This window comes from Morus notabilis, unplaced genomic scaffold, assembly GCF_000414095.1.
Source record: "Morus notabilis unplaced genomic scaffold, ASM41409v2 Scaffold418, whole genome shotgun sequence".
Classification (NCBI taxonomy): domain Eukaryota; kingdom Viridiplantae; phylum Streptophyta; class Magnoliopsida; order Rosales; family Moraceae; genus Morus; species Morus notabilis.
In genome coordinates, this window is record NW_010358034.1 from 35527 (window position 1) to 55655 (window position 20129).

Here is a 20129-nt window from a genome sequence, read left to right on the forward strand (position 1 = left end):
AGGCACAACTTGAATCTCTCTGATTATTATTTTAGTACCTAGATATGAGAACGTTAGATTTTCAAGTGTCGCTTGGATAAAATGGACGTAAACTTGGTTAGTGGGTGAGATCTCAAGTCGATTTTATATGGTCTATGATGGAAGGAGGGGTCGAGTCTTTAGTTTCCATTAGCAAATGAAAGGAATCCTCACATATTATTTACAATATAACATTGAATCTATGAGCAAATTTACATAAATATATGAAGATATGAGAAGATTAGCATCTGCTTTTGAAACTGATAGTCGACTTCCGTTGAATTACCCCTCTTCTTTTGTTGCATATGAAAGAATTTATAGGCACGAATCCTCTAGGCCCTTATCTACGTGTGTGAGATAGAATGAAATATAAAGTGAGACTTTATTCGGTTTTCCTTTAATTAAACTAGTCCCTTTATGAAGATAGGTTCCCATGTCCTTATTTAATGCGTCACCCTCGTCACAAAATACAAACAATAAGAGACAAGAGAGAGATAGAGATAGAGATAGAAGGATATATATATATATATATATATATATATATATATATATATATGAGAAGCTTGAAAGGAGAAGTGGTGCTTAATTTGCCAGCAGAGAGAGAAAAGGAAATTTCAGTTATCTCGGCAGTTAGAACCCCCATGTCGTACATAACATCTTTTTTATCTCTCAATGAGTGAATAAAATTTTCCAAAGAAGAAAAATACATTTACATTTATGAAAAAAAATCCAAGTAGATCGGCACTCCACTCCTTGCTAGTAAATCTTGTTATATATCATGAAATAACTTTGTATATATGTGACACGATATACCTAAAGATCATGTATATAGAACTCTAAGATTTCCTTTTGATCGGGTGCGTACGTAGAAAGACGTTGGAGTGTATTTTGTTTTTCTTTGAAGATTTTTATCATGAATTTGCATGTGTAGAGGTAAACAACTACGTGAAAGAGTCAACAGAGAAAATAGAGAGGGTGGAGAGTGGAAGGTCAGTGACTTATCGCGTGGTTGGAGGTGACCTACTGTGACAACCCTCTTACAGCATCTCCTTCGTAGCCTTATTTTCATACTATTAATTCTAAGGATGCGCCACAATCACTAACCATTACCTGTATCTTACGTAAAAACTATGGTATTTCAAAATTTTTGCTAAAATAAAATTTCGTTAATACACCATTCCTATCAAGTTTTCTAGCCACAATTAAAATTATACAGTCATCCAAAGTTTATGTGTTTAACTCCAAAATATATATGTTTACAAATCCAAAACAATCTGTGTATAGCTTCTTTGGTCCAATCATATGTACAGCGGTCAACGAAGCCAGCTCCCCTGTTTACTGTTCTGCTTTGTTCTTACCTTTTCCTACAGCACAGAGCAAATTTTAATGAGCTTTAAGCTCAATAAGTAGAGCTACAATTACACAATCTTACTTTAACATACATATGCATCACAACATCTTAGGTAACTTATGACAATCAATTCCTACACTTTATGCACGTGTACTACATATCACTAGGGCCCTCCTGGTACTGCCGCCGACTTTTTCACCATCTGGCCACATGCCACTATCTCAAATCACAATATCAGGTTCCACGTCATCGCCCACCTGGTTCAAGGGAACGGCCAGCGCATTCAAAATCACAATTTCTCAATATCACAATATAGTTTCTGTCATCACCCACTTGGTTCGAGAGACTTGCGCGGCTCAATCACAATTTCATCAATCACCATATCACAATAGAAGTCATTTGAGGACTTGGCAGTACTAGCCTAACATGCATGCTATTATGTGCTCAATCACAAGTAATCTAATATTCCACGTGATGCTCTACTTTGTATACAATATATTAACATAAGCATGCATTCACAACCATACACATTGACAATGTCATAAAAATTCACATAATGGCATACTAGACATTCCATAGAAAGTCTATCAAACAAAGTTTTTAAGTGCTGTAGGGAAGTCAAACTCTACTTACCTGAGTTGCTTAGCAAAATCTGAGTTTAACCCTCTTCGTTTCCCTTGTTCGTTTTCCTTTCCACTGTGCAAAATAAAACAAATTGGCCACCGTTATTAGAGCTCAATACCTCAACCATAAATCAATTTCTAATTCATAATCACATTCCCCTGAAACTGGAATTTCACTGATTCGTCCATCTTTAGAAGAAAATTCATAAGATATTCTTTTTATCTTTAAAAATTCCAGAATTAACTTCAAAACAAAGTAGACATGTATATCTTTCCAACGAACTATCATATGTCGGAATCCGACATCTCTAAGTACCTTAAAAATAGTTTCCACGAAATCACAATTATGTTTTTTCCGTTTTTGACAGTTTTTAGAAAGTTTCTATATGAAACTTCCTATGCGCACAACTTGAGCTACAAAACTCCAAATGAGGTGGTTTCAACTCTCACACGTCACTAATAACCTGTTCTAAATGGTGGCAAAGGTGGTTTAAGTGCAGCACTCCCATTTCAAAAAGTAGATACCTCAGTTCTTTGTTTTATTAATTTCTGGAATTGGCACTTTTACGATTACTACAAAAATATTCACAAAGTATTCTATGTAGCCTCAAAAATTACAAAATCAGAACCCAAACGAAGTAGACATCCAGAGCTTTTCAAAGAGGTATCACAAGCTTAGTTTTGGATCCGTTTAAGTCTCTAAAAATATGATAAACCAGATCGAATTTTGTTGGTTTTTCTGCAGAAACCCAGCCTCTAAGCCTAACTTCAAAAATGTACATCTTAGGCTACGATTATCTGTTTAACCGTTTAAGGCAATTCATGTCTCTAATCAAAGCTTAGGATGTCTATTTCAAGGTTCTATGATTAACAAGGTTGGAATGATTTCTGGAAAATTCAGTTTCTCTGTTTTCCCAGGCTGCCCGTTGTATTCAATGCTAACATACAACAAAACAACGCCTTAGAGAACCTTCTCCTAAACAACAATTACGTGACCAAGGTGAAGTAGGACAGCCACCCTTGTTAACTCATACACGTGATGTAAACCATAGTCTAAGTTACTTAGCATTTAATAGCTCATTCGAAAACCCAAAGTGTCCATCTCTAACCCCAACTAACTAGTAACAATTCAACCTTCTATTTACCATTTACCAATAACTCATGGAAAGTAATTTTATATATATCTCTAGTATACCAAATCAGGGGTTATAAACAAAAATCATCAAGTAATTCAACACACTTCTCCATAAACCAAGTTCAAAGTCCTTTATCCTCAATGAAACTTAATTCTTGACACTCAATCCTTTAAATTCAGGAATTTTACCAACTCAAAGAGAATTCATAACTTCAAGAGGTGCTCCACAATTTCTTTTGATCATAAACAAAACTAGACAATAAATCACCAAATTTTAAATCCAAAATTCAGTTTCTCTGTTTTCCCAGGCTGCCCGTTGTATTCAATGCTAACATACAACAAAACAACTCCTTAGAGAACCTTCTCCTAAACAACAATTACGTGACCAAGGTGAAGTAGGACAGCCACCCTTGTTAACTCATACACGTGATGTAAACCATAGTCTAAGTTACTTAGCATTTAATAGCTCATTCGAAAACCCAAAGTGTCCATCTCTAACCCCAACTAACTAGTAACAATTCAACCTTCTATTTACCATTTACCAATAACTCATGGAAAGTAATTTTATATATATCTCTAGTATACCAAATCAGGGGTTATAAACAAAAATCATCAAGTAATTCAACACACTTCTCCATAAACCAAGTTCAAAGTCCTTTATCCTCAATGAAACTTAATTCTTGACACTCAATCCTTTAAATTCAGGAATTTTACCAACTCAAAGAGAATTCATAACTTCAAGAGGTGCTCCACAATTTCTTTTGATCATAAACAAAACTAGACAATAAATCACCAAATTTTAAATCCGAAAATTGAAGGAGAAGAAGAAAACTCCTACCTTGAATCCTTGCTCAAACCACCTCTTCACTCCAAGCTTCTACACCATCATTCTCCAAAACCGGATTGCCCTAAGAATTTTGAAGAAAGCCCTTTGTTTTCTAACCAAACCAAAGTTTTTTTTTTTTTTTTTTCTCCCTTTTCTTTTTCTTTTTTTTTTCTTAATATTGTAATATGGCCCCTAACTATGAACATTTTTTCAATCATGTCCCCTAAAGTCTTGCAATTTAATCCTTAAACTTCTTTATCATTTCTCTTACAATTCTTTCATATAAAATTAGCACAAAAGTTTAAGTCTGAAAATTGAGATGTTACACCTACGCCGTATGTACGATCCATACAGGGTCACCTTCACATTCACTCCTCTCCAAGGAAAAGAAAACAGCACGTGTATTGCAGAGTGGAAGGCGGAGTACGAGGTGCTGAACCCGGCCACGCCCCCGCCGGAGAAGGCGAGGGACGCCGCCCTTGGATTCCTAAAGTGGTTTCACAAGTTTGAGCCAATTAGCTACTAGATTGTGGCGACGTTATCCGCCAACGGAAAACTATGTATCAAGTATTAATTAGTGCATGTATTATTGTGTGCGAGTTGTACCATAATTATTTGTTGTTTCTTTTGGTCCTTTCGTTTTCATCTATATGTCCATAAATGTACTTCAACGGTAATAGTTATGCATGCAAGTTATAATGACAAGATTTATGCGTGGTTGTAGCTGTACTTCCATGGTTTCATAATTGATGAATTTGTTCTCCAACTTGCTAGACTGTGGAATGAGTAACGAATGATTCCTAATGGGATTTGTCCTTTTCTTTTAACATCGAGTGAAAGGGTAGATATAGTTAGAATTCAACCAGTTGTCAGAAAAATAAAAATAGAAGGAAACGCCATTTTAATAAATTGCTACATTATTTATGGTTTAGAGATGTATTACAAAAACAAAATTCTGCAATATAGGAAGAAATATATTCTTGATGTCATTTTGATATAATCGCGTGTTGATTGATAATAGATAGTTGTTGCTATATGCTATCCATATTTTAGAGAAATCTAGATGTGCTAGGAATCTAGATCCTTAAGAAAACAAAAGGGGGAATCTCAGCGTGCTAATTTTGTTCTTTAATCACAAATTTCAAAACCTACTAGCCTTTACTTTTCGAGCTCTATAAAGGGGATAATTGCCCTTCTCCTTTTTGTTAGTGTTGACGGTCAAATTTCGCCAACAAAAAACTGACCGGGTTACCTCTCAGTTTCCCTTCGGATTACCGGCCGTGTGTGTGTAGTTTAACGTATCAGGAGTTGATGGATATGTGTGTGCATGTATTTACTATATCGTACATAGATAAATGACACGAGAAAATTTATAGTAGTTCACTCTATAAATTTGAGAGCTACATCCACTGTAATCTTGTATTTCTCTTTGGGGAAAATCACAATTTACAATACTCGTTCTTAATGAATCTATTCTTCTTTTGAGTTTTTTCTTCGGACCCCCCTCTTCCTGGGGGTCTTCCTCCTTTTATATTGGGCTTCCTTCGCTTAGGGGGTTTCCTTCATAGGTAGAAGCACTCAAGTGCTCTCCTTTGGTAGGCCCAAACGTAGCCCACTAATTAGCACTGTTCACTCAGCCAATTAGTCTTCTATCACGGCTCTGTGCTTCTCCGTAATACTTTTCTGTCCCCTGTGGGAGCGGTCTGACAGCTTACAATTAATGCCTCCAGACGTCCTCCACTTCTGCACGTAACCCGTTACGTCCTCTAAAGGACGTTCCCCTCGTCGTCAGCACTACTTAACCCAACCGCCTTCTTCGGTGGCCCTTTCTGCAGTCGAGAGATCTTCATCCCTTAGTGTCGACGGTGCAATCAGTCGACGCCATAAGGGATCGTTGCCCTAAGTTGGACTTCGTCCTTGGGCCTTCGCAGCGGAATAGGAGGGGTCTGTAAGCGTCGAGGGTTCCTTGCTTGGTGGGGATTAGTCAAGGCCACGTGTCGCGGTATACTTCGTCCACGCGTCTGTCACATTTTCCCACACAACAGTTAGTATGCCATGTTTTCTTGTGATGTTTTTTATTTGTTTTTTATTTTTTGGTTGTTGGGGTGGAGGAGTTGGATGGATGGATTGATAGATTAAGAAGGGTGGGTGTGGAATACGAAGAGCAGAGAAAATAATATAATTATACATGTTATTTGATAATGAAGGGGAGAAAATAATAAGTTATAGTTATTTGTTTAATTATTAGTCTATTTTATTATTCCTTACAAAAGTTTTGTAGGGTAAATAGTTTTTTTTTTTTTTTAGTTTGAATTTAATAGATTTCTAGAATTTTCATCAGGAAAAGGATTAAATTTGGTGTGCCAGACTTCTCCCTCTATCACACCCTTTCCTCGTCTACTACCTCCAACCAAATAATGGATTAGTTTATCACCCTCCATCCATTTCTCGTTAACTCCATTCAACTAAACACACTAGCTCGTAAAACTGCTACACATCACAATTGGTAACACACACACACACATTCAAATTCTCCATGTGAAATTTTTGTCATAGTTTTTTGTCATGTGAAATTTTTGTTTTATCACTATGCATATAGTATATGATTAATTACCAATGATGATGAAATGGCAATAATCGTGTACTTTTTTTTTTCTTGCACTCTTTGGTCTTTATTGCCCCTTTGCCCTTTGGTATCTGGTCCACTAATGCTACCTCTCCCCTCAAAATGACCAAACCTTTTCAAAGCTTTCTTAGGCCTCAACTCCCAAAAGTGGTTTTGGAATCCTCCCACTTGAGAGTAGAGAATATTATATATATATATATATATATATATTACAATCAAGTCGGAAAAGGTTCTAAAAATGTGTTAAAAATTGTGCGACTAATCAATACGAGGAGACGGGCATTATGCGGAGTGATAGAAAAAGCTTTATCACAAAGGGAATAGCATATAATAAACAATCAACACGAGGCATCTTACGAATTACTGCATATATCATGATCCTATTGCTTTCCACGTATTCCTTGGATTATTAGCCAGACTCAATGAAGAAGTAATTCCAAGTAAAACGACATCATCTAATTTGCAGCTTTCCTATTAGATCAAAAACGACTTGCCGTTTGACAAGAGTAAGAATTAATGAACTGCCAATCCCAGGTGCACACGTGTACGGTTTTGATGAGTCGGTGAAGGCTATCTGTATTTCTAATATATAATGTTGCTTCTGCCTTATTCGAGATCATTCTATTCACTTTTAGAGAGAGAGAGACTCGAAAGCAATTGTAGAGAGAGAAAGAGAGGATTTGGGCGTTTTGAGTGCTAAGAGGAAATCAGAGTGTTTCTAGGGTTTCTGATTTCTCTTCTGTAAACGTTCTTGGGGATTCTTTCTTCTAATCTTTCTTGGGCAGATTGTTAGTCTCTTTGAGATTGTGAGTTGTGAGAGTGTAATCTTTGATCTAATAGTGAAAGGGCTTCTTGTGAGAGAGCTCAACGGAGACGTAGGGTAATTCATTTTGCCCGAACCTCGGTAAAATCCTTTTGTGTCGATTGTTATCTTCTATTCCATTTTAGAGTCTTCTGTTGGCTTCGACCTAACAGTGGTATCAGAGCCTGGTTTGGTACTAGGCAAATCGAAGACTCTGTGTAAATCTCTAGAAGAAACGATGGGTACCGCAAAGTTTGAACTAGAACGGTTCGATGGTTCTAGAGATTTCGGTTTATGGAGGAAGAAATTAAGAGCAATCTTGGTACAACAGAAGGTCGCCAAAGTCCTCGGAGACATGAAGGATGTGAAAGGAACAGAAGAGGAGAAGATCGACATGCAAGAAATTGCATACTCCACCATAATCCTCTATCTCGCCGACAACGTCCTCAGACAGGTAAATGAGGAGGACACAGCTGCTAAGGTATGGCTCAAACTCGAGCAATTGTGTATGACTAAGTCCCTCACTAATAAAATCTACCTTAAAGAAAGCCTTTTTAGTTTTAGAATGGATACAAGCAAGAGTCTAGACAAGAATCTTCATGATTTTAACAAAATAATAATAGACTTAGCAAATATTGGGGAAAAGGTGGAGAAAGAAAATCAGGCTATAATCTTGTTAATCTCTTTACCGGAAAACTTTAGAGAGGTTAAAAATGCAATTAAGTATAGGAGAGAGAGCCTTACCTTAGATGATGTTCTGTCCGCACTAAGGTCTCGAGAGTTAGAAATTAAGTTTGAGATGTATCAAAGAAAAGATACTCACGGTGATGAGGGATTACTGGTTAGAGGAAGACACCCGAAGAGGGATCAAGGTAAACCCAAGGTTAGGCCTAATTCTAGGTCAAAATCTAGAACAGGACCTAGGAAATGTTTTTACTGTAACAAAGTGGGCCATATTAAACGTTTCTGCAAAGAATGGAAAAAGAAACTATTTGAGCAGAAATCAGAGGAGAAAGAAGCTGCAGCAGCAAATCAGGCAGAGGGCTATGATAGTTCTGAGATGTTAGTAATGGGAGAAACTAAGCCAGAAGAGGAGTGAATACTTGACTCATGGTGTACCTACCACATGTGCCCCAAGAGAGAATGGTTCTCTGAGTATCTCACACTAAAAATAGGAAATGTTCTCATGGGAAACAACCAGTCATGCTCTGTCGTTGGGATTAGTTCAATCCCCATAAAGATGCATGATGGCACCTCTCAACTACTCAGAAACGTGAGACATGTTCCAGACCTCAGAAGAAACCTTATCTCTCTTGGCGCGCTGGATGATGCTGGTTTCTCATACAAGGCAGAAGGTGGAACTCTTAGGGTACTAAAAGGATCTCTAACAGTGATGAAGGGTAAAAAACAACATGGTCTTTATGTGCTGCTTGGAGATACAGCTGATGGAGTGGCTGCAACAGTAACGAAGGATGGCCAACAGGCAGAAATCTGGCATAGAATACTGGCTCATGTCAGCGAGAGAGGGCTACAAGAACTGAGCAAATAAGGCCTTCTGGGAAAGGACAAAGTCAGCCAACTCAAATTCTGCGAACTCTGCATTCTGGGAAAGCAGCACAGACTCAGTTTTTCATTCTCTGCCTACCGAGCAAAAAGGCCATTGGACTACGCACATGCAGACTTATGGGGGCCAGAGAGTGTGTCAACTCATGGAGGCCACAGGTACTTTCTTTCCATAGTAGATGATTTCTCTAGAAAAGTATGGATTTACTTACTAAAATCCAAAAATGAATATTTTGAGAAATTTAAACTCTGGAAAGCCTTAGTTGAAAACCAAACTAATAGAAGATTAAAGGCCCTTAGAACTGACAACGGAATGGAATTATGTCATAATATGTTCTCAACATTTTGTGCTGAAAGGGGTATTTTAAGGCATAGAACAGTAAAGAAGACACCCTAACAAAACGGGATAGCGGAGAGGATGAATAGGATAATAATGGAAAGGGTGAGATGTATGTTGTTCGGAGCTGGCCTAAGCAAAAAATTCTGGGGAGAGCCAGCTAGTACAGCTTGCTACCTCATAAACAAGTGTCCATGTAAGCCCATTGGCTTAAAGACACCAGAGGAATGCTGGACTGGCAAACCTCCAAACTTAAGCCACCTCCGAGTCTTTGGTTGTGCTGCATATGCACACCAAAGAGAGGGAAAACTAGATCCCAGGTCCATAAGGTGTGTCTTTCTAGGCTACCCCAAGGGTGTCAAAGGCTATAGACTATGTGAAAGGAATGGTCCTAACTTCAAAATAATCATTAGCAGAGACGTTCTTTTTAATGAAAATGATATGCCTTACTTAAAGGAAGGACAAGATACTGCTGTCTCTTCTAATGATGTAGGTATAGGGACTACCCTGACACAGGAGCTCCAATTTGAGGTGGAGAACAATGATCAGTTCGATCAAAACGCTGTGGACGAAGAACAGCCCGCAGCTGGCCCACAGGAACACACTAGAGAAGCTCAAACCGACCAACAGTCAGGACAAGAACCTGCACAACCAGAGGATACCTCCAGTCAACAGACCCTAAGCCAACAGGGGCTGAATGACTACATGTTGACAAGAGACAGGCAAAGGAGACACATTAAACCCCCTGAAAGGTATTCAGGTGGAAACCTTCTATCTTATGCACTTAACACCACAGAGGAGGCAGTCGGACTTGAACCAAAGAGCTATCACGAAGCGATGTTAAGTCCTCAGTCCAACAAGTGGGAACAAGTAATGAATGAAGAAATGGCATCTCTAATGAAGAATAAGACCTGGACCCTGGTAGATAAGCCAAAGAACAAAAGGCTAGTTGACTGCAAATGGATTTATAAACTCAAGGATGGAATCGCAGCAACTGACCCCAAAAGATACAAAGCGAGGCTGGTCGCCAAGGGGTTTATGCAAGTTGAAGGAATAGACTACGCGGAAGTCTTTTCTCCAGTTGTCAAATATAAGACAATAAGGACGATTCTAGCAATAGTTGCTCAAAGAGATTGGGAGCTAGAACAAATGGATGTTAAGACCACCTTCTTGCATGGAGATCTGAATGAGACAATCTACATGAAGCAGCCCCCTGGTTTTGAAAGAAACAGTAAGGAAGAGAAGGTATGTTTGTTAAAAAAAGTCTATTTATGGACTTAAACAGTCACCACGTCAGTGGTACAAACGGTTTGATCATTATATGATCAAGAAAGGGTTCAAAAGGAGTGATTATGACTCGTGTTTATACTACAAAGATGCTGGTTCAGAGAGGTCAGTCTATCTTCTACTTTATGTAGATGATATGTTGATCATAAGTAAGGAATCTAGGGAGATCAATCAGGTGAAAGAAATACTTAGCTTGGAGTTTGATATGAAAGACTTAGGGAGAGCTAAGCGGATACTAGGAATTGATATTAAGAGAAATAGGCAGCAAAAGGTGTTGTACCTATCTCAAGAAGAATACCTGAGGAGAGTAATACAAAAATTCACCATGAACCAAGCAAAGACAGTACGGGTTCCATTGGCTGGACACTTTAAACTTTCTGTGGATCAGTCACCAAAAACAGAATAAGAAAGGCAAGAAATGTCAGATGTTTCATACTCAAGTGCACTCGGATCACTAATGTATGCAATGATTTGCACAAGGCCAGACTTGGCTTATGCAGTAAGTGTACTAAGTCGATATATGTCCAATCCTGGACATGAACATTGGCAAGCAATGAAGTGGTTACTTAAATATGTAAACAGTACATTAGAATATTGTTTGATTTACAAATGTAACACTAGTCACTTGATCTTGGAAGGCTTTGTTGATTCTGATTTTGCAGGTGACAGAGATAAGAGAAGATTAACTTCAGCATATGTCATAACACTCGGAGGAAGTTGCATAAATTGGAAGGCTCAACTACAACCTGTAGTGGCCCTTTCAAGCACCGAAGCTGAGTACATTGCTGGTGTTGAAGGTTTTAAAGAAATAATTTGGCTGCAGGGATTATTGAAGGAACTCAAAGTGATGGAAGGTTCTTCAGTGATATATTCAGATAATCAATCTGCCATTCATTTATGCAGGAATCTAGTGTATCACGAAAGAACAAAACACATAGATGTGAGACACCACTTCATCAAAGACAAGTTTGAAGAAGGAACAATCGAACTGGAGAAAATAGGGACTGAAGACAATCTAGCAGACATGGCTACTAAAGTTGTTCCACTCAGTAAGTTCCAAAAAATGCCTAGACTTGCTCAGCTTTGGCATAACGTGAAGAAGGTAAGTGAAGCCATGACCTCACAAGAGCTATAATTAGGATGGTTGTTTTCTACTTGGAATCAAGGTGGAATTTGAAGGAGTAATTCCAAGTAAAATGACATCATCTAATTTGCAGCTTTCCTATTAGATAAAAAATGACTTGTCGTTTGACAAGAGTAAGAGTTAATGAACTGCCAATCCTAGGTGCACACGTGTACGGTTTTGATAAGTCGGTGAAGGCTATCTGTATTTCTGATATATAATGTTGCTTATGCCTTATTCGAGATCATTCTATTCACTTCTAGAGAGAGAGAGACTCGAAAGCAATTGTAGAGAGAGAAAGAGATATATAATGTTGCTTCTGCCTTATTCGAGATCATTCTATTCACTTCTAGAGAGAGAGAGACTCGAAAGCAATTGTAGAGAGAGAAAGAGAGGATTTGGGCGTTTTGAGTGCTGAGAGGAAATCAGAGTGTTTCTAGGGTTTCTGATTTCTCTTCTGTAAACGTTCTTAGGGATTCTTTCTTCTAATCTTTCTTGGGCAAATTGTTAGTCTCTTTGAGATTGTGAGTTGTGAGGGTGTAATCTTTGATCTAATAGTGAAAGCGCTTCTTGTGAGAGAGCTCAACGGGGATGTAAGGTAATTCATTTTGCCCGAACCTTGGTAAAATCCTTTTGTGTTGATTGTTATCTTTTATTCCATTTTAGAGTCTTGTGTTGGCTTTGACCCAACACTCAATGGCCAATTGGCCATATATTTTTCCAACTCTCAATCTTCCCAATACGCTGTGTAAGAAAACAACGTTAAAGAAATTTACAACGATGATTCTAGTCTACGAACAAGTTTTTTTTTTTTTTTTTTGATTTATCACAAGCAACTTTCTCAAAATTAAAAAATGTGGGTATTTTAAAATTTTTAATTAGAAGAATTAAAAACAGTCGTGGAATCACAAAACAGAAACTTTTTCTTTGTCATATGCAAAATCTGTTTAATCCATCGAGAATGACATATAATAAAGGTCGTTATCAGGTTTGAGAAATCACTCTTAGTTAAGGTTGCACGTCAATTTGTACAGAGACTGTAAAATTACTTAAAAACCAGCAGAGTAAGGAAAAGTTAGTCATTCCTTTCAGTTAAATGTTGCAGCAATCAGGCATATATAAACTGATTAGAAACTCTTCATCATCCAGGTCATCCTATAATATTTACTCTTACCCCAGTGACTCCAAAATATATATATCAAAAAGATTACAAAAAATTGCTTCTCCCAAGCCTACGAATATACAATTATTACTGCCTTATGTTGGTGCCACTTCGTTAAATTAATTTTAAGCTGGAAGTCGATGCACCACGCACCCTGGCGTCCCATTTCGCGAGAAACTTGTAACGAGCAAATTCATCATACCAGCTACGGCAGACTTGAATTCCTTTGAGCCACTATTTTGATTAACTTGGTTGTTCACTCTATCTTTGATATTGGATCCAACCAAAGCGCCCTCCATATAAGCTTTACATGTGACCAGAATATCATTTGCTCGACAGCGAAAATATTGAGCAACAAAATCCTCAAGATGCTGCAAAAAAAAATAAAAAAATAAAAAAATTAACAAGTTTGTTCATATGTATAAACATTCAAAGGGAGGCATAGAAAGACCATTAAATCATGTTTTAATGATATAAAGTGCCAAATCAAAACACTGATGGATAATTCTTGGAAAAGTAGCGACCTTGTTGTAACAAGCAAACAATTTCTAGATATATATTCCAAGTGATTATCAAAATATAGTACATTGCCATTCAGTTTTGTCTTAATTTTTTTTTAATAAAAAGGTTTACAAGCTGTTGTTTTTACCTTTTTTTAATAAGATACTTGAGCTTCCTTGAGCAAGTATTGGGCAGAGCTGTCCATAGGCTGGGTCATAGGCTGGATTTCTTTAGAATGTTGTCATTCTTTTACACTACAGTGGGATTCTTTTTAAACACAATGATGGTTATTCTGACAGTATATGCATTCTTGTGGGGCCGTCTGTATCTGGCTCTTAGTGGTATCGAAGGTTCTGCTTTGTCGAACTATAGCAATAAAGCACTTAGTACAATCTTGAATCAGCAGTTCATCATCCAACTTGGTCTCTTCACTGCCCTTCCAATGATAGTGGAGAACTCTCTCGAGCATGGTTTCCTGCAGGCTGTTTGGGATCTCTTGACAATGCAGCTCCAGCTTTCTTCTGTTTTCTACACATTCTCGATGGGAACTCGTACCCACTTCTTTGGCCGAACTATTCTTCATGGTGGTGCAAAGTATCGTGCCACTGGACGTGGCTTTGTAGTTCAGCACAAGAGTTTTGCAGAAAATTATAGACTCTACGCTCGTAGCCATTTCATAAAAGCTATTGAACTTGGGCTGATACTTATAGTTTATGCATCGCATAATGCTGTAGCTAAGGACATGTTTGTATACATAGCCTTAACCATCTCTAGTTGGTTTCTCATCGCCTCATGGATCATGGCTCCCTTTGTCTTTAATCCTTCAGGTTTTGATTGGTTGAAGACTGTAGATGATTTTGATGACTTCATGAACTGGATTTGGTTTCGTGGTAGTGTGTTTGCGAAAGCTGAGCAGAGCTGGGAAAGATGGTGGTATGAGGAGCAGGATCATTTGAGAACCACTGGCTTATGGGGAAAGTTGCTGGAGGTAATTTTGGATCTCCGCTTTTTCTTTTTCCAATATGGTATTGTGTACCAGCTTGATATTGCATCTGGAAATAAAAGCATCATTGTATATTTGTTGTCTTGGATCTATGTCCTGGTGGCTTTTGGAATATATGTGGTGATAGCATATGCTCGGGACAGATATGTAGCAAAAGAGCACATATACTACCGTCTGGTCCAGTTTCTTGTCATTATACTCGGGATACTTGTGATTATTGCACTGCTGAAGTTCACAAACTTCAATTTCATGGACATTTTCACTAGTCTATTGGCATTTATCCCCACTGGGTGGGGCATGATATTGATTTGCCAAGTACTTCGCTCATTTCTACAGTCTACGATACTTTAGGAATTGGTCGTCTCTGTGGCTCGATTGTACGATATAGTATTTGGTGTGATTATCTTGGTTCCTGTGGCTCTTCATCATGGCTTCTTGGGTTTCAGTCTATGCAGACTAGGATCCTGTTCAATGAAGCATTCAGCAGGGGCCTCCGAATATTCCAGATTGTTACGGGTTTAACCTCTTCTCGTACAGGTTTCACTGTTATCATCATAGGAATAGGCTGGGGTTACCCCCACAGTGAACTCGGCTCGTCTAAATAATTTAGTTGTCCCATTGAACCTAGATCTTGGGATCTCCAGTTAGATAGGTTGGGTTTCCACTACTTCGACCTATGTATTCTATGGGCTTCAGTCTCATTCCTCTCGATGTCTTTTCAACTTGATCTATATTTAGTCCTTTGGTCAGCGGATCTGCAATATTGTCTTTCGACCTTATATAGTCAATGACTATGACTCCTGTTGAGATCAGTTGTCTAATGGTATTATGTCGAGGACGTATATGTCTAGACTTACCATTATACATCGTATTGTGTGCTCTACCAAGAGTTGATTGGCTATCACTGTGTATGCAAATTGCAGGTACAGGTTTTGGCCAATCCGGAATTTCCTCCAAGAAATGTCTAAGCCATTAAGCTTTTTCACCACTTTTATCCAAAGCGACGAACTCAGCTTCCATCGTGGATCTGGTTATCACCATTTACTTAGAGGATTTCCATGAAATAGCTGCACCACCCAAGGTGAATACATATCCACTGGTAGCCTTAGAATCCTGTGTATCGGATATCCAACTTACGTTAGAGTATCCTTCTAAAACAGCAGGTTCTCTTATGTAATTGTGACGACCCTAACTTTTGATCATCATCCTATGTTCATACTTAACATTTCTTAACCTCTACTACTCACTAGTTATAACCTCTTAAAAATCCAGGCTATTTTTTTTTTACCATGTACGTCTAAATGCTGTAGCAATCTGTTTTCAGCTATTCGTAAATTGCTGTAGCAATCTATTTTCAGCTATTTATAAATTGTTGTAGCAATCTGTTTTCAACTATTCGTGAATTGCTGTAGTAATCTGTTTTCACTATTTGTGAATTGTTGTAGCATTCTGTTTTCACTATTTGTGAATTGTTGTAGCATTCTGTTTTCACTATTTGTGAATTGTTGTAGCATTCTGTTTTCACTATTTGTGAATTGTTGTAGCATTCTGTTTTCACTATTTGTGAAATGATGTAGCACACCGCTGCATTAATCATACCTTGTGACTAGAGATTGCTATGCATAGCCTCATTGTCTCGTGAACTCAGCTTTCTTTACATAAGTCATCCATATTCATAAAACACTATTTACTTTTTACACATAAAGTTCAACAACATTTTCAAAACACGTGATGCATCTACAACCCACTTGCCCACACTCCGCTGCTACATCCTCCCTGCATGCCCATCAATAAGTTTCAGGGAGCTGGTGCCTTACCCGAGCTTCCTACAACACGAACAAACTTAATGAGCTTTCGCTCAGCAAGTATCAATAGGTCATAACAGATGCAATAATTATGCATACCCATATATGCATTCATTTCATATATCCTGATACGTTCTGTACTACTAAAACATGTATAGCTTATGTTCTTCTTCTTTCATTACATACTTTGTTCTACTTTCATCTTGTTTTAGTCATTCACGTTATTTTTTTTCACATTCTGAACGACTTTCATTATGTGTTTCTCATTCTTTTCATTCTTCTTTACAGATACCGAACCTTTATATGAAATGGTTTCCGTTTTTCATTTTCTTGTCTTTTACTTCTTATGGGCTCTGTCCTGTTGTACCATAGCGTGCATAACCAGCGAGGAGTGGGGTAGCTAACCAATCCAGCTCAGTCACGGTTTCATTTCTTTCATAGTCTCATAATAACCTTTCCTTCGAAGGCTAGTACAAACATGACGTTTAGTCTCTTACCGTTTATTAATTTTCTCATTGAAACTGTAATTTTAGTTAAATCTTATGACTTTGTGCATTTTTGAGCAATTCATCATGAGTTTAACTTTTTGTTAAAGTTTAACTCATTCTCGTAACTTGACTTTGACTTAACATCGTTACATACTTTTTGCAGAATAAAGTTCTACGACTACTTAAGTCTTGTAGATACATGCTTAACATTGTATCTAATATTCACATTGTATCTAACATTCAAAATTCTACTATATGCACAATTTTGTGCAACATAGAAAAGTAAGCTTGTTCGTGAAATAGCCATAGAAAAACTATTGTACTTACAAATGTTTCGCTAACAATGCGTCCTTTGTCTCACTTGGCGCTTTCCAACTTCAACTGTTAATCGATCCTATTGCATGAATTTTTTATCATTAGATTCAAAATCTAAGATCAATAATACATTTAAAATTCAATTTGGAAAGGTCTACAATCCTTATGTTTGGTATTCAATCCCAAAATATTTCCTATCTTAAGAATTTGCACTAAAACCATACACGTTCCTCAGTTATGGCCAAATTTTCAGTTTCGGTCCAAAACTATGAATTCTTATTGTGTTCGGTTTCTATACATCACCGATTATCAAATCACCTTACTTTTCACACTTAAATCTCTTGAAATCCAGTTTAAGTGAAAAAGCTCAAACTAAATTTCGGCAGAGTTCCGCCTATTTCTTCATGTTTCCCGAGCTAACCTTAGCTCGTTTTATCCATTGTTTCCACCACCAAACATTAATCACATACTTTCTCATTCCATTTTATCATCAATAATATCACAATTCCTAGGGTTTCACCCAAGTTCTCACAAAATTTTCCATGGCCAAATAGGCTAGAACAAAGTCAAATAATCAAAAATTTCATCCTTAATCCAGTAGATTTTTGAGTCCTTAATCATCACAAGCTAATCATCATCTTAAGTAAAAAATTTTCATGCCCTTCTTCTAGGTGCATCCATGGTAGGGAAATAACAAGAAAAATTCGAATTCTCACCTTAGAAAATGAAGAACAAGCTTCGATGACGCGAACTAGCGGTGTCGTTCCGTCAATTTCGATCAAAACTCACTTTTCTCACTTTGGATGAATTTTTTTCTCTTCCTTTCTCTTTGGCTGAGTTCCCTCTGTTCTGAGCATGAGAAATAACATTTCTCACATTTTATCCCTTTAGTGAACCGACCACCCCTAAAGCAAAAGTCCAAAAAATGAAATCTTGACTTTTCCATGGACTTTTTGCAAAATTCTCAACATATCCCACAAATATCTCTCATTTTCTTCTCCATTAAGTCTTGCCCGGCCACCACTCATGCCACATGGCATAATCTTAGCCCTTCTCCCATTTTTCACTTTTAATCTCAACCATTGATAATCTTATAATTATCCTATTTTGGTTCAGTTTAATTTCTATCCGGTACGCGTTTTATACGCGTTCGTCGGACAGATGGTCAACTTAGTCAACCTTGACCACTCGTGACTAACTTTTCAAGGGCAACGTTTTGGTCGACTCTTGGTCAACAAATTTTGACTCGGTCAACTCAAATCAGTCGAAACCCTAATTTTCTCGGTTCGGCCTTCCGAACCCCTTTTTCGTCCGTTTTTCGTTCTGACTGTTTCTAAAACCCTAGAATTGATGTATTTCAATTCTTTTCCATTTCTTAAACTTATCATTCATGTGTTTACCCACTTGTGGGCTTAACAAAACATTACATATTTCTTTCTTAAATATAGTTTGAAAATCGGTAACTACATCGTAGTTCAGAAATTTCTGAACTTAAGCTTATAACTTGCTATTCCATACTTATATCAACAAATATTTATCATAAAAGTATTTATATTAATGATACAAATGATTCTAGAGAATATTATCCTATACAATAATTTTGATAAATTTCTCGGTCATGACAATCACCCCTCCTTAAAAATTTGTCCTCAAAAATTAGAACAGATGGGGGTACTTCATTCTCATCTCATCTTCGCATTCCCATGTTGCTTCTTCTACTTTTTGATTCCTCTACAATATCTTTACAAGTGGAATACTTCAATTACGAAGACGTTTCTCTTCCCGTGCAAGTATTTGCACCGGTTGTTCCTCATAAGTCATGTCTTCGTGAACCTGGATCGGTTCATATTCTATAACACGGGATGGATCGGGTGTATACTTCTTTAACATCGAGACATGAAATACATCATGTACCGTAGCTAATTCTGGCGGTAAAGCCAATCGATAGGCTATTTTCCCTATTCGCTTGATAATCTGGAAATGTCCTATATACCTTGGGCTCAATTTGCCTTTCTTGCCAAAATGCATAACACCTTTCATAGGTGCGATCTTCAAGAAGACTGAATCCTCTTCACTAAACTCCAAGGGTCTTCTACGATTATTAACATAGCTTTTCTGACGGTCCTGTGCCGTCTTCATCCTTTGATGGATTTTCTGGATATATTCAACCGCCTCCTGAATGAATTATGTCTTATGCAACGGCTTCTCCCTGGTTTCATACCAATGAATGGGAGATCTGCACTTTCTTCCATACAAAGCTTCATATGGTGGCATACCGATTGAAGCTTGATAACTGTTGTTATACGAGAATTCAATCAATGATAGTTTCTTATTCCACGCTCCTTTAAAATCCATCACACATGCTCTAAGCATATCTTCTAAAGTTTGGATGGTACGTTATGATTGTCCATCTGTCTGAGGATGAAAAACTGTGCTAAATCTTAATTCTGAGCCCATGGCTTTTTGTACACTCTTCCAAAACATTGAGGTAAAGCGGCTATCCCGATCTGAGACAATGGATAAAGGTATTCCATACAGTCTAACTATGTTGGTGACGTACAACTCTGCTAACTTTTCTAGGGTATACGTCACTTTTATGGGTACAAAATAAGCAGATTTAGTCAATCTATCAACAATTACCCATATTGCATCATAACCTTCACTTGTTTTTGGTAGTCCCACCACAAAATCCATGGTTATATACTCCCATTTCCATTCTGGAACATCTAAAGGTTGCAACTCTCCAGCTGGACGTTTATGCTCTGCTTTAACCTTTTGACATGTTAAACAACGACTAATGTAGTCCACGATGTCATTTTTCATGTATCTCCACCAAAAGTGTTGTTTTAGATCTTGATACATCTTAGTCGCTCCTGGATGCATCGAATAAGGGGTATTATGAGCTTCAGAAAGAATTTGACTCTTAAGATTTTCATCTTTTGGAACACAAATTCTTCCTTGAAATGTGAGTATTCCCTTATCAGAGACTTTGAATTCCGACTCTTTTCCTTCCTCAGCTTCTTTCCAATACTTGTCAAGAGTAAAATCTTAACGTTGTGCTTCTGCCATCTCGTCAAAAATAGATGGTTGTATTTGTAGAGTGGCTAATTTGCCTGTAATTAGCTCCAACCCTAATGAATGAATATCATTTTGTAACGGTGTTG

The 20129-nt window shown here is 37.6% G+C and overlaps 1 protein-coding gene, 1 long non-coding RNA gene and 1 pseudogene across 2 annotated transcripts; 1 reads left to right on the plus strand and 2 right to left on the minus strand.

Annotated features, from left to right (window-relative positions):
• Nucleotides 1-1188: 1188 nt before the first annotated feature.
• LOC112095409 lies at nt 1189-4092 on the minus strand. The gene is made up of 3 exons (XR_002903808.1): nt 3966-4092; nt 2003-2065; nt 1189-1382 (listed from the first exon to the last, which is right to left on the minus strand). It is a non-coding gene; the product is annotated as an uncharacterized LOC112095409 (long non-coding RNA).
• Nucleotides 4093-10986: 6894 nt separating this feature from the next.
• On the plus strand, nt 10987-14962 carry LOC21388272 (annotated as a pseudogene).
• Nucleotides 14963-18723: 3761 nt separating this feature from the next.
• On the minus strand, nt 18724-19104 carry LOC112095405. Its single transcript, XM_024177335.1, has one exon. It carries the CDS (start codon nt 19102-19104, stop codon nt 18724-18726), a length of 381 nt encoding a protein of 126 aa, XP_024033103.1.
• Between the last annotated feature and the right edge of the window lie 1025 nt (nt 19105-20129).